The sequence below is a fragment of the Anomalospiza imberbis genome, chromosome 3 (assembly GCF_031753505.1).
Source record: "Anomalospiza imberbis isolate Cuckoo-Finch-1a 21T00152 chromosome 3, ASM3175350v1, whole genome shotgun sequence".
In the NCBI taxonomy this organism is placed as follows: domain Eukaryota; kingdom Metazoa; phylum Chordata; class Aves; order Passeriformes; family Viduidae; genus Anomalospiza; species Anomalospiza imberbis.
The window spans coordinates 85084520-85098660 of NC_089683.1; the positions used below are offsets into that span (position 1 = coordinate 85084520).

Consider the following 14141-nt stretch of genomic DNA (forward strand, 5'->3'; position numbering starts at 1 on the left):
ACCTGTATAAACACAGCGTAAACAGTAGAAGGGACAATGCAGAGTTTGGTTGTTAACAAAGCAATAGACTATGTCCTGCTACTGCTGCTTAGTGCTTGTTGAGATAGTGACAAATTGTTGGCTTCACCTGCCACAGATTACACACATTACTGCAGGATGTGACCTCAAGTTTGCTGCAGGTTTGTGGGAGCAGAGCTGTGCTTCAGGAGTGCAGCCTAGGTCCACAGCCACATCTGCGGAGCAAACCATGTCCACGAGAAACGTTTTATCTTCTTCTGAAGACCCTCTGGGTAGAATGATCATGACTCAATCTTCTGACTGGTAGGATCCTCCCTAGTGGACATTTTCCTTCACGTCCAAAAGGAGTGGATGGGCTGAGGAAAAGTAGGCTCCTGAGAATGTGTTCATTGAAAGTAATAGTACTTTTACTTCAGTAATACTACTATTACTTCAGGTAATAGTACAGAAGGATCATTTTGCAGCAACAGAGTCAGGAGAACTTACTCAACAAGAAAACAACTTCCATGGCAGAGGCTAAACATTCAGCAGTGGAACGATGTCTAGTATTACACTTCAGTATTACGTTTCAATAGTTGCACTTCAATTTAGCAAGAAAGCTTTGTTATGAGAGGAGAAATCACTGAAGAATTCAGTGTGGCCTCAGCTGTACAATTAAGTAAATGTAAGGCAAGTTATCTTCCTGGTCACTTCACACACTATACCCCTAAAATACCCGATGATGATGGTATTCCCATCCTATAGCACGTCTGAATATGTTTGAAGAAGGACAAGCAGGCTTGTGTGATCTGTAAGTGATAAGAAGAGGCTGCTGCAGTCAGTGCTGGCAGCAAGTTTACATCTATATGTATTGAGGAGAATGATAAAACACCAAAAGAAGAGGAAAGAAAAGAGAAGATGGGTTCTTAAAACTGGACATATACTATACAATCCTACTAAAATATAAAATTCCCTAAAAAGGACTCTCTCCATCAATAATCTATTCTTAATCTTATGCCAGATATCCTTATTGTAAACTTAAACCTTAAACTTGGTTTAAACACTACAGTTCTACATGAAAATCAATGGTTGAGAATTCTGAGGTTTCAAACAACACTAATTCTTATCTTCAGCTCAAAGCAGTGCACCAACCACCTTACTGCCTGCCAGTTATGCCACTCTAGTGAGAACTGCCACTCTATTTTCTGTGGGAAACTCTCCCTGTGTGTATATTCAATGTTTGTCCTGTATTTTCTGGAAGACAAGAAATGTAAGCATGGCCTTCATCACCCTTAGACTGATATCAATATCAATAACTGATTTGAAGTGGCTTTGAGTTTTAGAGGAGGCTGGAAATGACACATCATGTGTAATATATAAGGTACAGCTTCTGGAGATTCTGTATCTTTGAATGCTCAGAAAAAAAAAAGTGAGAGATGCTATAATTAGTTAAAAAATATATATATTTAACTTGACTGGAAAGCTTTCAGCCCTGGTAGAGCCAACCATCTTTCAAAAATGACTGATAATCCATTTTAATTTCTAAAGGCTGGTGAATTTCTGCAGCACTGGAGCTTCTCTTAATATTAGGAAATGCTTTCTAGGCAGGAATCCTCATTTTTCGTAGATGTATGCTTTTTTCAATTTTATACTTTATTTATGACAGTGAGTTCCACAATTTGACAGTATTAGGTATTTTGTAATATAAATAATAATCTGAAGCCTTTGATTCTTCCTTTGAAAGAATTGTTAGTAAGCAGCATCAGAAGTCATAATTAGGTTTGTCAAGTTACTGGCAATGGGGCAGAGCTCAGGCTAAATGAAGCAAAAAAAGAAAAACCCACCCTGTGATCCATTAAGGAAAATATCCCTCTGTCATAATGCAGTGAACTGTAAGTATGTATGGATATACCTGACCTTTGTGAGAGGCAATTAGAACTCCTCAGTTGCATGCTCCAACTGGTCATTAATGAATATTCTCTTTTAATAAGTTACACAGTAGACTGCTTTTATGGCAGAAGGATTATTATCTGCACATCAATAGCTTAATTCCAGGGAGACAAGTAATGTTTGCTTTTCTCAATCTGGGTAAATTGTGCTTAAAAGGCTTGGATATAGCTTTCTTCCCAAAACTCTGAGACTATTTGTATAAATGCTAGTCATAAAGTCTGAGAAATGGAGCAGTGACCACATCTGTCTAGTGAATGGCTCAGTCCTATGATCTGTGCTGTTTCCAAATTAGCATCTCTTGGGACATGGTTGTCTTTTTGGAGGCATAAACTGTCTGAAAAGCTTAGATGCATTTTAGCTCCACTTCTGAATTAGCATTTTGTCCCACAGCAGGTCAAACGCATTTTGTGTCTTTTAATGAAAGCACTTTTTATTTGTGATACTTTGGCTGCTCTGGACTGCGACATAGCAAATAGATTGGACAATGTGTTAATAAATAAGTAAATGTTTCTTTGAAAGCTGAACTTTTTAAAGTGAAGGAAAGTCACGTCAGACATGAAAAAAGGGAGAATGGTGATTTGAATGATAGTGCAGTACAACTTATGTGGATTGATTCTTGGCTGTATTTCAGATTTCCTGTGTAACTGGGTACTGTGTAATTGTCTGCATCCCATTTTTCCTGTTTCTGCTAATCTCACTGATAGAGACACTGAAAAACCCAATATGTTAATTTCTTGAAGGACCTTTGTCCATGTGCAGTGCAAAGTGATGCAAGACTGATTCAGCGTTGTGATGAGCTGAGTCTTTATATCTCTGAAGGGAAAAGAGTTGCACTTATGGGAAATGAAGAAGCAGTAATAGCCATCTTCCACCCTTCAAGCAAACAAAAACCCCACCTTGTATTTAGTGGCCAGAATATTCATGTGCAAAGCAAGGGTTGCACCCTTCACTTTTAAGCAGAACATGGACCCAAGTCTGAATCCCACACATCTCAAATGAACATTTTAGCAGCTAAGCTGTTACTGTGAAGAGTGTGAGAGGGCTTCAACAAGAAACTTAGAATCTTTATCCAACAAAGCTTTCATCTTAATTGATGTAAATCATGTTAAAATTTCAGTCAACTGTCATTAAAAAAAATCCAAACACCCCCAAAAAATGCCAAGTTATTTGTAATCAGGTTTCCAATTCCCATTGCTTTTCAATGGGAAATTTGAAAAAAAAATCTACAGGGCTATGATAAATAATACATTTCATTTTTTCCTAAATTTTCTAAGTTTCTTGTAATGACTGGAATGCCACGATTTATATTTTCTGAGCTGTATGGGATGGTGCTGACCTTTCAGACCAGGTAAAATAACTCATCTTTCAGCTCTGTGATGTACTTGAAAGATGTGTGAAAGCTGTTAAGAGGAGGCTTAATGTGGCTTTTGCAAAGAAATGCACTTCTTTGTGACCCAAGTATTAACTTGAGCATGCAGTGTCTGGATATGGTGCAGTGAACAAGCTTGGACAGGAATTTATATCACAGTAGCCTCATTTTATATTCTTCATCTCTGCACATTGTTTTAGTTGATACAGAGAGGAGCTCAGTGAACAGTGTCATGGCTTCCTGTCCAAGAAAGGTTTTATACCCACATTTTCTAGCATCAGATGTGTGGCTTATTCCCATCCTGTTCTAAGCAGTGCAAAACAGTAAGGTCAGCTGTCTGCCCTACTGAAAAGAAAGGATTGAGAAGGAAGTCATGTTGCTAATGAGTAGATGGCCTCCCAAGAGTACCCATGCTTGTCCTGTGACATCTGTAACAGAGGATGTGTTTCTTGATGCATCTGTTCAAGGAGGAAGTTTTATGTTATAGTTTGCCTTTTAGAAGTGAAATAGAGATTTTTGGAGTTCACTTGAATTAACAAAATTAATTAATTTTAACCTTTTACTTGAGAAAACTCTGCCATGGTACAAAGGGCGTAGGAAAATGCAAATCTCTGAAGCTTCTTGCATAAAGGACAATGCCAGATAAGACCAGGAGATGCAAAGAACCCAGATAAAGAAGCTCCTCTGTCTCCAAGCTTATCAAGACCGACAGACATACTCAGATAAGCACCAAAGGACCAAAAGCGCATGCACAGAGGAGAAAAGTTCGAGTTCAAATAGGAGGAAGACCACAATCTTCAGCCTCAGAGACCACCAGAGACCACCCGCACGACCACCACAGCAAACCACGCATGCCCAGAAGGGCGGGAACCTATTTAGCATGAGAAGCGGAGCCAGGGGTTGAATATACATGGAAAAGTTGTGTAATGTATTGCATATGGAACACCTTTGTGAATAAAGATGTGGGTCAGACTGAAGCTCGGGGCACAAGTTTTTGGAGAACTATCTCACTTGTGCTGGGCGCTGGCATACATACCCACTTCATAACTATATCGAGTTGTGGAGTCTATTTATTTATTCCGCAAATCGCTTCAGAAGGACTTCATGAGTCCTCAGTGATTTATTGCAGGGGGGTGTGTGTGTGTGCAGGTAGTGGCAAGGTCCACATAATGGTTGGGCACCCAGGGATGGCAAGCACCTGCTGATCCCGGGGAGTTAATATTTGTTGACATTGCATAAAAATAACCTGATATAAATGATGGTAGAAATAAAGGAGTACTGGGTTTAGTGTCAGAGTGTGCCAGTGTGTTCATAACTCTGACAATGAGTTTTAATTGCCATGTCAGAATATATAGCTCTCTGTCTCCTTTTGTAGGAAAGAAGCCTTCTAAAGCTGCTAGTTTTGTGGATGTATTTAGTAATGCTTTGACATGCTCAGACTTTCAGAACATGCTCTGGAGAGCTGCTCAGTATTTTTGGAGCTGGATTGGTGCAGAGTGAAATAGCAATGTGTCATCACTGGAAACTGAAACCCAGTGCTTGCCCTAAAAGAGCTTCAATTCAGGCAGTGGTCTATAATGCTTGTTTGAGTGTGCTGTGGCAGTCTTTGTATTGCAAATGCTTGTCCCACTGACAAGGCATCCTGTAGAAGTCTCTGGTCTCTAGAGAACAGCTTGCCCTTTGGATCAGGTCTCCCAGGATTTGCAGAAAAGGCTTTCAGGATCAACTGAGCTGTGCAAACTTTGTTTTATTTTCTTTAATTTTTGATTGGTTCAGATGGTCCAAATATTTGCAGAACTCCATTAAGTCCTAGTTGGGATGAAGTCTTAAGTTCCACTTTCCACCAAGTCATGGAGCCTGTCCAAATTAGTGTCAAAGCCTATATAATACCTTGGCTATATTGCAGGCTTGTATAGTATCAAGATCCTGTTTTCACAGCAGTTACATAGTTGTTACTTTAGTGAAGAATGATATGGCCCCTTATAAAGTGCACAAGCTGATGCCTGTTTTTTAATGTAATATTTACACTATTCAAGGAGCTAAAAGAAGGCTTTGCTTTAATAGATTCCTTCAGCTAATGTTTTTCCTTATACAGATGGGTTATTGTTTCCAGCTTTTGATACCTATGCAGCTTTATATATGAAAGCTCATTTTTTTTTCTGTTGGTTGATTTTTTTGCCCTTCTCTATGCTCCTGGAGCAAGGGAAAGGTTTTACCATTATCTTCAAGTTGCCTTGCAGTTTTCTCTGAATATATTTAAAAACAAAACAAAACAAAAACCAAAAAAGAAACCCAACACCCTGTTTTTGCACCCCACACCACAGATTTAATTGCTTTTTATTTTCAACTCATCTTCCCCTTCTCGAGAGAAAGTCTGGTGCAGCAATCTTTTCGCATGGACAGAACTCACATAATTTAGGCAGTTAAAAGTCTGTTTGTTTGTTTTTTCCCAATTACTTTGATGTTACAGGTGTGAACATGACCTTCTGTTAAAAATGTGACTTGGGAGATTGCTGTAAATAAGTCTAATGACTTCATGGGACTGGAAAAAATTCTATGTACTCAAGCATAAATAGCTTTTTGGGACTTCATATTGAAATAGAATCCCAGGTTTTATCTACATTATCATTTATTCTAGCAAAGTAATTGACAACCATTGACAACCATAAAATTCTGGTGTGAGCAGGGAGTGTGCAAGACCACTGAGATTGAATGGACTTTTTTGCTTAATATTCTTCCAGACCAAAACAACTTCAGAAAGTGAGGATTGCTTACTGGGGCATCTGTTAATTTTTTTTAACCTCAGCAGTGTATATCTTCTGTCTGGGCTTTAATTCAGGAAAAAATCTTACACATCATGTTCCACTGAAACAATTTTTTTCCCAGTTTTAATTCAAAAAAATAAGACTTACAGAGTTAGAGTTCAGACTAATTTGTAATGAATGAAGAATGGTCAAAAGCAGGATATACCAAGAACTTTGCCTCATTGTCAAGCTAATCATATATACAGATATACTTGAGGGTATCAGAATCTTCTTGTCATTGGTTCTGATTGTGAGATTTCTAGTGGTTTGGGTTCAGGTAAGAAATTGTTCAGAATTCTGATTTTTTCTAGTGTATCTATCCTGATGGTTTTCAGTCTCTATGTTTAACGAAGACATCTGGAAATGTTAGCTGTAGCATTCAAACATTTATACTTATTTTTCCCCCTAAAGAATCTTAAGAACAAAAATTATCATAGCTTATTTTGGAATATAAAGGATGAGTTCAGGCATTCCTTAATTTATATGAGTTTGTTTCTTTATTTGGAATTCAGAATGGAGGCAGGAGAAATATAGAAAATACATGTATTGACTGTTCTGACAGTGTTCTTGTCAGATGTACTCTGGAAACTATTATAGTTGTCACTAGGACTTTTATAATTCTCTGCAGAGAAACATTTCAGAAGGTCACATGAGCACTCGCTGCACTTCAGATGGGTGGCTCAGCTGGGTTCCCTACTTCATACTTCTAGATATGCTTCCTATTTCTGTTGTTCTATTTGAGGATGATAAGATTATCATATAAAAATAATGCTGTATTTGTCTATTGTATGTTTTAATTTACTTTTCCATTTTCAAGGTCATATATTGATTTTTGGAAGGGAGGTTAGGGTCTGCCAAGTGTGAAACTGTTGTCAGCATTGTGGCTGCCACTAGATATTATTCTGCACAGGAAAGGGCAGCAAAAAGCAGTCTACCAAAAACATGAGGTGTGGCCATTCTAAGTGGCTGTTGGTAGGGAGTTGCATATTTCTGTAATGCTCTAGACATAGACATTTGACATAGATATGGGTCTTTCTGATTCCTGCTTATTGTGGCCAGGAAAAGGAAGTAAAGAAAATCAGCAGAACTTCTCAATTAATGTGAGAAACATCACTTTGTTATTAATTGCTCCATCTATTATCATGAAGTGGTATGTAGTGTGTGCATAGCATTTGTCAATACAGTTGGTATCTCTTACCACTTTGCCAGCCTTTCATACTTTTGGTACAGTGATATTTATCTGTATGATGCTTTGTTTAATTCTTCTGCTCTTCTTAGCTCTTCAGTTGGCTGCAAGGGTTTAATAGACTTATGACCTGTACTGTGTGACCTGACATGTGTCTGCACTGAAGCCCTTCTCTAGATGAGAACAAAGCTGTTTTGTCAGTGTCATGAATGGAGATGCTCCTTTAGTTTACGTGTTGAAAATCCAGTGGAAGGAAGAGAGGGGAAGATCCAAATATCAGTCATGACTTTGTTTTTAAATCAAAATACGAAGATTTTGAGTTGTGCAGAATTATTGTCATGTGTTGGTATGTACCCTGGCAGGAAATTGTCAGATAGCAAGGTGTTTACTGAATGTGGCTAAACAGGAGGCATGTAGAGCTATTTCTCATCTCTAAACCAAATAATGGTGGAATAGTTGAGGTACTCCGATAGGCGTACACTTTTAATTATATTTTATTATATGTATCTTCCAGGGTAGTTTTTCTAGTGTGATTAAGCTTTCATTCACAGAAAGCATTGGCAAGATTCCCACAGTCTTCATATGCCTTTGGTCATCCTTAGGATGAGTCAAGTGCTTCAATCTCTAACCATATGCTAGGCATGTTAGTATTAGTTATTTGTAGTTTAATAATGGGAGATGAGGATCCTGGAAAGCAATCCTTATGTTACCAGTGACTTACACCTACGTAGAAATACATATATTCATTAGAAGGAAATCTAATTTCCTTTGAGCAGTCAAGGAACAAAAAAAGAATTGGCTCCTGAGTCAGCATAGGTGTTCTTTTAGAAGGTTCAATGAGATTAGCCAACTGAAGATGATTTCAGGTGGATTACATTGGAAGTAAGGAGATAAGGATTAATACTGCTCCTACTGAGCAGTAACTGAGTAACTGAGGGGATGCTTTTGTGCTCCTTTGGATGTTCTGAGATTTTGCTTGACTTTACATTATATGGTAGGATTAGGACAGTATAGAATATTTCAGTTGGAGGGACTGACAACATTCATATACCACAACTGCCTGACCATTTCAGGACTGATCAAATTAAAGCAAGTTGTTAAGGACATTGTCCAAGTGCTTCTTAAATAATCAACAGTCTTGGAGCATCAGCCACCTCTCTAGGGTGCCTTTTCCAGTGTCTTAACTGCCTCTTGGTAAAGCAATGCTTCCTAATGTCCAAGCTGAACACAATTTGGTATCACATCAAAATGATACAGTCTTTATCTTCTTTTCAGGTTCCTTTTTTTTTTTTTTTTTCCTCCATAGCAGATGCTAAACCCCTTTGTTGGTGAATTCCACCATCACCATAACAGCAGAGAGACCAAATTTATAAAAGCTGTTGGTAGAAAGATACAAAATGTAAACCTGCAATTTGTAAATGGGCTATCCTTCTACTTGGAAACCTAATATATTTAAGGGACTGAGGTTTGCTGTTTAGATGCCAAAGATAACTGTATCTCCATCAAACTTTATTATTCTGCATTCAATAATCTGAGCTGAAAGGGATTCTTTTTATCTGACATACCATGGTGACAGTGCTAACTTTACACTTTCAGAAATGTTTATAATAAATGCCACATGTCCAAGTGCATTGTACAAGAATATGGGGGAGATACATAATAAAGAGAAGTGCAATGAAGAATTCCAGGTAGTTTTTGAGTGATTTTCATCCTGTAAAGTCATCTTGTGTAACCTTGCCTAACTTTCTGTTTCAGGAACAAGAAGATCCTAATAAGCTTGCTACCAGCTGGCCAGACTACTACATTGACCGTATCAATTCCATGGCAGCAGTAAGTTACCTCTCCTGCTAAACAGGGAAGATTTCCTACCAAGGGATGTGTTTATTTAGGAAGAAGTCCTCAAAGGGGAAGAATGTTAGCCTTTAGCGATGCGTTTCAGGGGGAGGGGACCCCCAAGGCTGTGAGTTCGCTGGTAGCAGCGGGCAGACAAGGAGACTCCACACGGCTTCTGAGGGTGCTAATTTAGATGAGGGTTTATTGGGGGTCCTACCCCTGGGAGGCAGCATGGTTTCTGAGGAGGTGGTGGGGGGAAGGGAGTCAGGGGGGAAGGGGAGGGGGAGAGAGGGGCTGAGGGAGCACCAGCCAGGAGAGCCAGCTAAGAGAAAGCGAGCATTATTCCCCTGGCACACTTAACAGGGAGATTCCAAGTGGGCGTGGAACAGATTGGGCCAATGGGATTACAGACACAGGATACTTCAGGGGAGGATCACAGGCTTGGAATAAACCATACATTTTCGAGGGGTGAGACAGAGCATACCATTTAACTAATATATAACACCACATTAGCCCAAAGGCTAACTGATTTAAAATAGGGCTTACAAAAGATGAGTATGAGGATTAAGGAAAAGTCCTGCTCTAGCATTATAAACACTATGTTAGATAGCGTTATAAACATTTCAATTTTTTATTTCTACAATATTGAGCACTGAAAGTAACCAAATTAGAGTCTGAAATGAAAATGGAAGAGAATATTTGATGAATCAGCAAAAAGCAACTATTTAAAAACTAGGTGAAGTTTTATTTTGTTGTGTGGTTTCAAGTTGATTTGTAACCAATCTACAAAATAAAACTTGGATTCTTAGTTTAGTAGAAGAATTAAAGAAAAGGTAGTTGTTTGTATAAGACAATATCCAGTAATATAAGAGCACACAAATAAAAAAGCATAAGGCTATAACACCTTCAACATAAGATACAAGCCAAGAAGATATTTGAGGAAAACCTTTTTTAAATGTCCTTGTTCAATAGCTGTATAGTGTGTTTCTTCCTCTGAAACATCCAGACAAGCTGGTCACCAGCAAAATCAGAACATCTGCATTAAGTGTTCGCTGATCTCCTTTGATTTGGTAGATTTTACATTTTTAAAATTGATCCTTTTACTGAATTTGTAGTCAAATTTTTCCTCCAATTACTCATGTGCAGTGTCTACTCAGCTTTAGTTGGTGGTTGTGCAAAAATGATGATAGAGTTCTGTTCCTAGCATCTTAGGTAGTATACCTTGCTTGTTTACTTATGCTTTTATTTTAGATTTATAAAGGCTTCTCTGCATGTTTTGTATTGTGGTTATGAGCTATAAAATAATTTCATAAAACTAACTGTTAATAGATGCTAAATGTGGCAGTAATGATGTATTTCTCATGGTAAAATATGTCTTGCCGAGTAGAACAACCTAAGATTTAGAAGCTATAATAACTCACTTAAGAGGATAAAAAATAGCTGCTTTCTACTGAGACTCGTGAATAAACAAAACTTTCACCTTCCTTCATGCCATATTTTCATGGGCCAGAGTAAGGGAAGAGAAAGAATATGGACTTATTTTTAGAAAAGACATTGAGTTTTAGTGACTGGCATGACACTCTGCTTTGATTTCCTGACTGAACAGGAAGGGAAATTAAGGGCTCTTACAAGGGCCTACTCTACAAGGGCCATTAAGGGAAAAAAAATTAGTATGAAACCTTGCAGTGTTACTGACCTAAATACTTCTGGTGGGATTTGATCCAAAGCCTCTTGAATCTACTGAAGTTTTTCCATTGATTTCAGTGACTTTTGGGTTAGTCTTTAAATGATCTTGATGTAAACTTGGAATGAATATGTAAACACCACTGTTGTATATCTGGAACAGCTCCATTGAATGAGACTATATTTTGGCCTATGTTTCTAATTTTAAACATATTTTAAGAGCACCAATAAACATCAGCTCTGGTATTGTTGTTTGCATGCCTGAATGCCAATGCCTGAATGATTGATAGCCTTTTATTTGGCTTCAAAACTCATGATTCACTCTTATGCTTGAGGTGTTGAGAAGACACACTGGGGTTAAAACCCCTGCTTCTGATTTACCATTTGGTTGCTTCATTTTTCAGTGGGTGAAACCAGGTTGACTCGATTTTGCTGAAATTGTATCAGTGGAAAACTGGAGTAATCCAGCTAAGAACCAGCTCCAACACACTTTAAAAGACATGTTCTGTTCATTATTATTTAGACCTCTGAGATCTCTAACTTTCAAATAGTTATTTTTGGATCCCATATAATTTCAGTTCTAAATTTAGTGGTGGGTTTTTTGAATTTTTTTTTAAACTGCATCCAAGTGGAGCTGACTTTGAAGCTGTGAAAGAAAAACATGTTTCATGCTGCTTCCTGACAGTATCTAGTGTATTTCAGTTTGTGTCTCTTGGGCTCTATCAGGTATTACAATATTTTAATTAGAAATATTGCAAGAAGTATTGGAGTTGAAGTGGTAGTAATAATCACAGAAGTGTTAGTTGAAAATGCCTTAAATCCTGCTTTTAATGAAATTTTATCTTTGCATCTCCTGTGGATTTGTAGCATAAGAATCTTTTCATGTTTGTCTTTCACATCCTTTATGTTCATTTGTTTAATTATGAAGTCCTTTTTTAATATATTTTAGCTTGGCAAATATGTTCCTCCTGCTCACTGATTGAGTGGAAATGGCACCTTTTTTTGTGCTGATATCATTAGGTATCTTTCAGTGGATTTCAGCAGGCCAGGGCTCCTGTGCTCAAGGATCACTTTCTCAGAAGCCCTGCTGTATCTGCCCTTCACAGATTACATTTGAGAGCAATGTGGTGATTCCTGACATGTTTGACGTTCCCTGCTTGTAACCTTAGACCACTATGTTAGGAAGCACTTTAGGTCACAGATTCCTGATCCAGCTCAAAAAAAACATGCATTTTATGCACAGTTCTCTTCCCACAATTGTTTTTGTTGCTATGACTTCCCAGATTTTTACATATTTTAAACCAAATTCTCACAAGAGCAAATATCTAAAACTGTATCTCTCTACTAGTGTGCAATTCACAGCATGTGGAGGCACTGTCCCAGACTCCAGGTAGTCTGACTGGAAGGAAGTAGAACATTGGTACACTGTATTTAGCACCAGTCGTTAAGAAAAAGGGACAGCTGCTAATCATGTTTAATTTAGAAAGTGAAGCCTCCAAATTTGTCTAGTCTCCTGATCTCTGCAGGCTATAAATGATACTGGGGATGGGGATAGGGTGCGTGCCCACAATAGAAGACTGTTTCCATTATCAATATCATTGTCATCTGCTGATTCATCAACACACAGATGTTTCTTTTCTTAAAAATACAGCAGCTGCCCTGTTAATATAATGTGTAAAGAAATGTCCCTGTGCTCCTCCTGCCCTCCTTGCCCCATTATACTACTTGGCAGCACAAATAAACGCAGCTCGCATTTTCCTGAGGAGGAGAAATTCTGACAGCATTGTGTTGCTTTTATGATCTTGGCTGTGGATGCATTTTCACAGAGAGACTTTCAGGTGAGCAGTAGTTGAAAATTCAGCTTTTCTGGAGAGGTGGCTTGGTTGAGATTGTGAGATGGGTCAAGATTAATAAATACAGCTGTAACCAGGCCCTTTTCCTTGACTCAGAAAACATTTGTTTAAGGCAGAGCAACTTCACAGGAGGTTAAAAAAAAAAAAAATATATATATATATATATCAGCAGAATTTAGCAGGTGGATGGTGACTTTCTCCTCTAAGTTACATGACATCTATGTTACTTTAAACTTTTTTGCATAAAAGTTCAGGTTTTAAAAAAATTATGTCTATTCATAGTTTATTATTTATAATTTCTTCAAATACATTTATTCTAATAATAATTTATTCTATTAGTTCAACCTTAATGTAGTTAGAGATGCAAAGCACCTTGAATTTCAGCTGACTATAATGAGAAGTCAGAACATCCAGGTTGCTTTTTCGCTCTTTATTCTTTTTGTTTCTTACCTTTTTCATTTCACACATGTGAAGCTATTAAGTAAAATTAGGTCTGTTATACAGTGTATTGTTGATGCTGGTTTATGCCCTTTCTTTATTTTTCTCTCTCTCTCTTTTCCCCACATGCTGTCATCGTGGTCTTTGTATTTTCCTTCCCGATAGTTCTGGAGAATGATTAGCCATTAGAATAAGGTGTGGGAAAAAATCTGAACTTTTAAAAAAAATAAAATATTTCATTTTAAGTGGAGCCAAAACTTTAAAGTAATTTCTTATACTGCATGAAGTTTTACCTATAAAATTCCACATGAATTATTGCTTTCACAAATTCTTCATTTTTTTTTAACTGGCAAATCAAGTAAATAGATGCTATGCTTTCCGAGGTGATACACTTGATCTGGAAAATTTCAAATATGCAAAATATGCTTATAAAAAGAGACCTATATATACACTATCTTCTAGGCACTAGAAAAACCTGGCCCTATTTTGCTTCCCCTTCCTAGTATTTTGGTTAACTGATGGTAACTATCTGCCTCCTGAGCCCAGCACACATTAGTCCTTGAGTGCAGTTTATACTTCAGGAAAGCAATTCATCAGTCAGCCATGTGAATGAAATCCAACCTCAAATCATGACAGTTTCCCCCCTCTGTTTCCCAGGGACAGTTATGTTTTTTATATCTCTTGCTGAGAAAGCCATTTCACAATGCAAACCCGGTCTCTTTAGCGAGGGCATGAGGATTTGAATTCCTGGCCATTCACAAGAGTGAGAATTGAAGGACTCTTGGCTGCCTGCAGCTTTAGAAAAGGGGTTCTCCATAATCAGCCTCTGTTGTAAAGGCAGGATTATTTGTATTTGTTTCATTTGGAAATGGGCCTTTTTCACTCTGAACGAAGTACTGTTGAGCACCTTTCTACCCTCCATTTGCTTCCCCCCCCCTCCCCCACCCTGCAATGGCTCAGAGGAGAAATAAAGCCAGTGGAGGAATGGGAACTTTTCAAAGGAGAATTTATGGGCCAAAGGAAAGACG

The 14141-nt window shown here is 37.9% G+C and overlaps 1 protein-coding gene across 5 annotated transcripts in view; it reads left to right on the forward strand.

Annotated features, from left to right (window-relative positions):
• DAAM2 (dishevelled associated activator of morphogenesis 2) overlaps positions 1 to 14141 on the forward strand; it is a 208049-nt gene that overhangs the window by 120165 nt on the left and 73743 nt on the right. For all 5 annotated transcript variants that reach the window (XM_068185504.1, XM_068185503.1, XM_068185507.1 and 2 more), the window contains one exon: positions 9062 to 9136. In XM_068185504.1, the coding sequence (XP_068041605.1) occupies positions 9062 to 9136 (75 nt within the window). The remainder of the gene's footprint in view (positions 1 to 9061; positions 9137 to 14141) is intronic.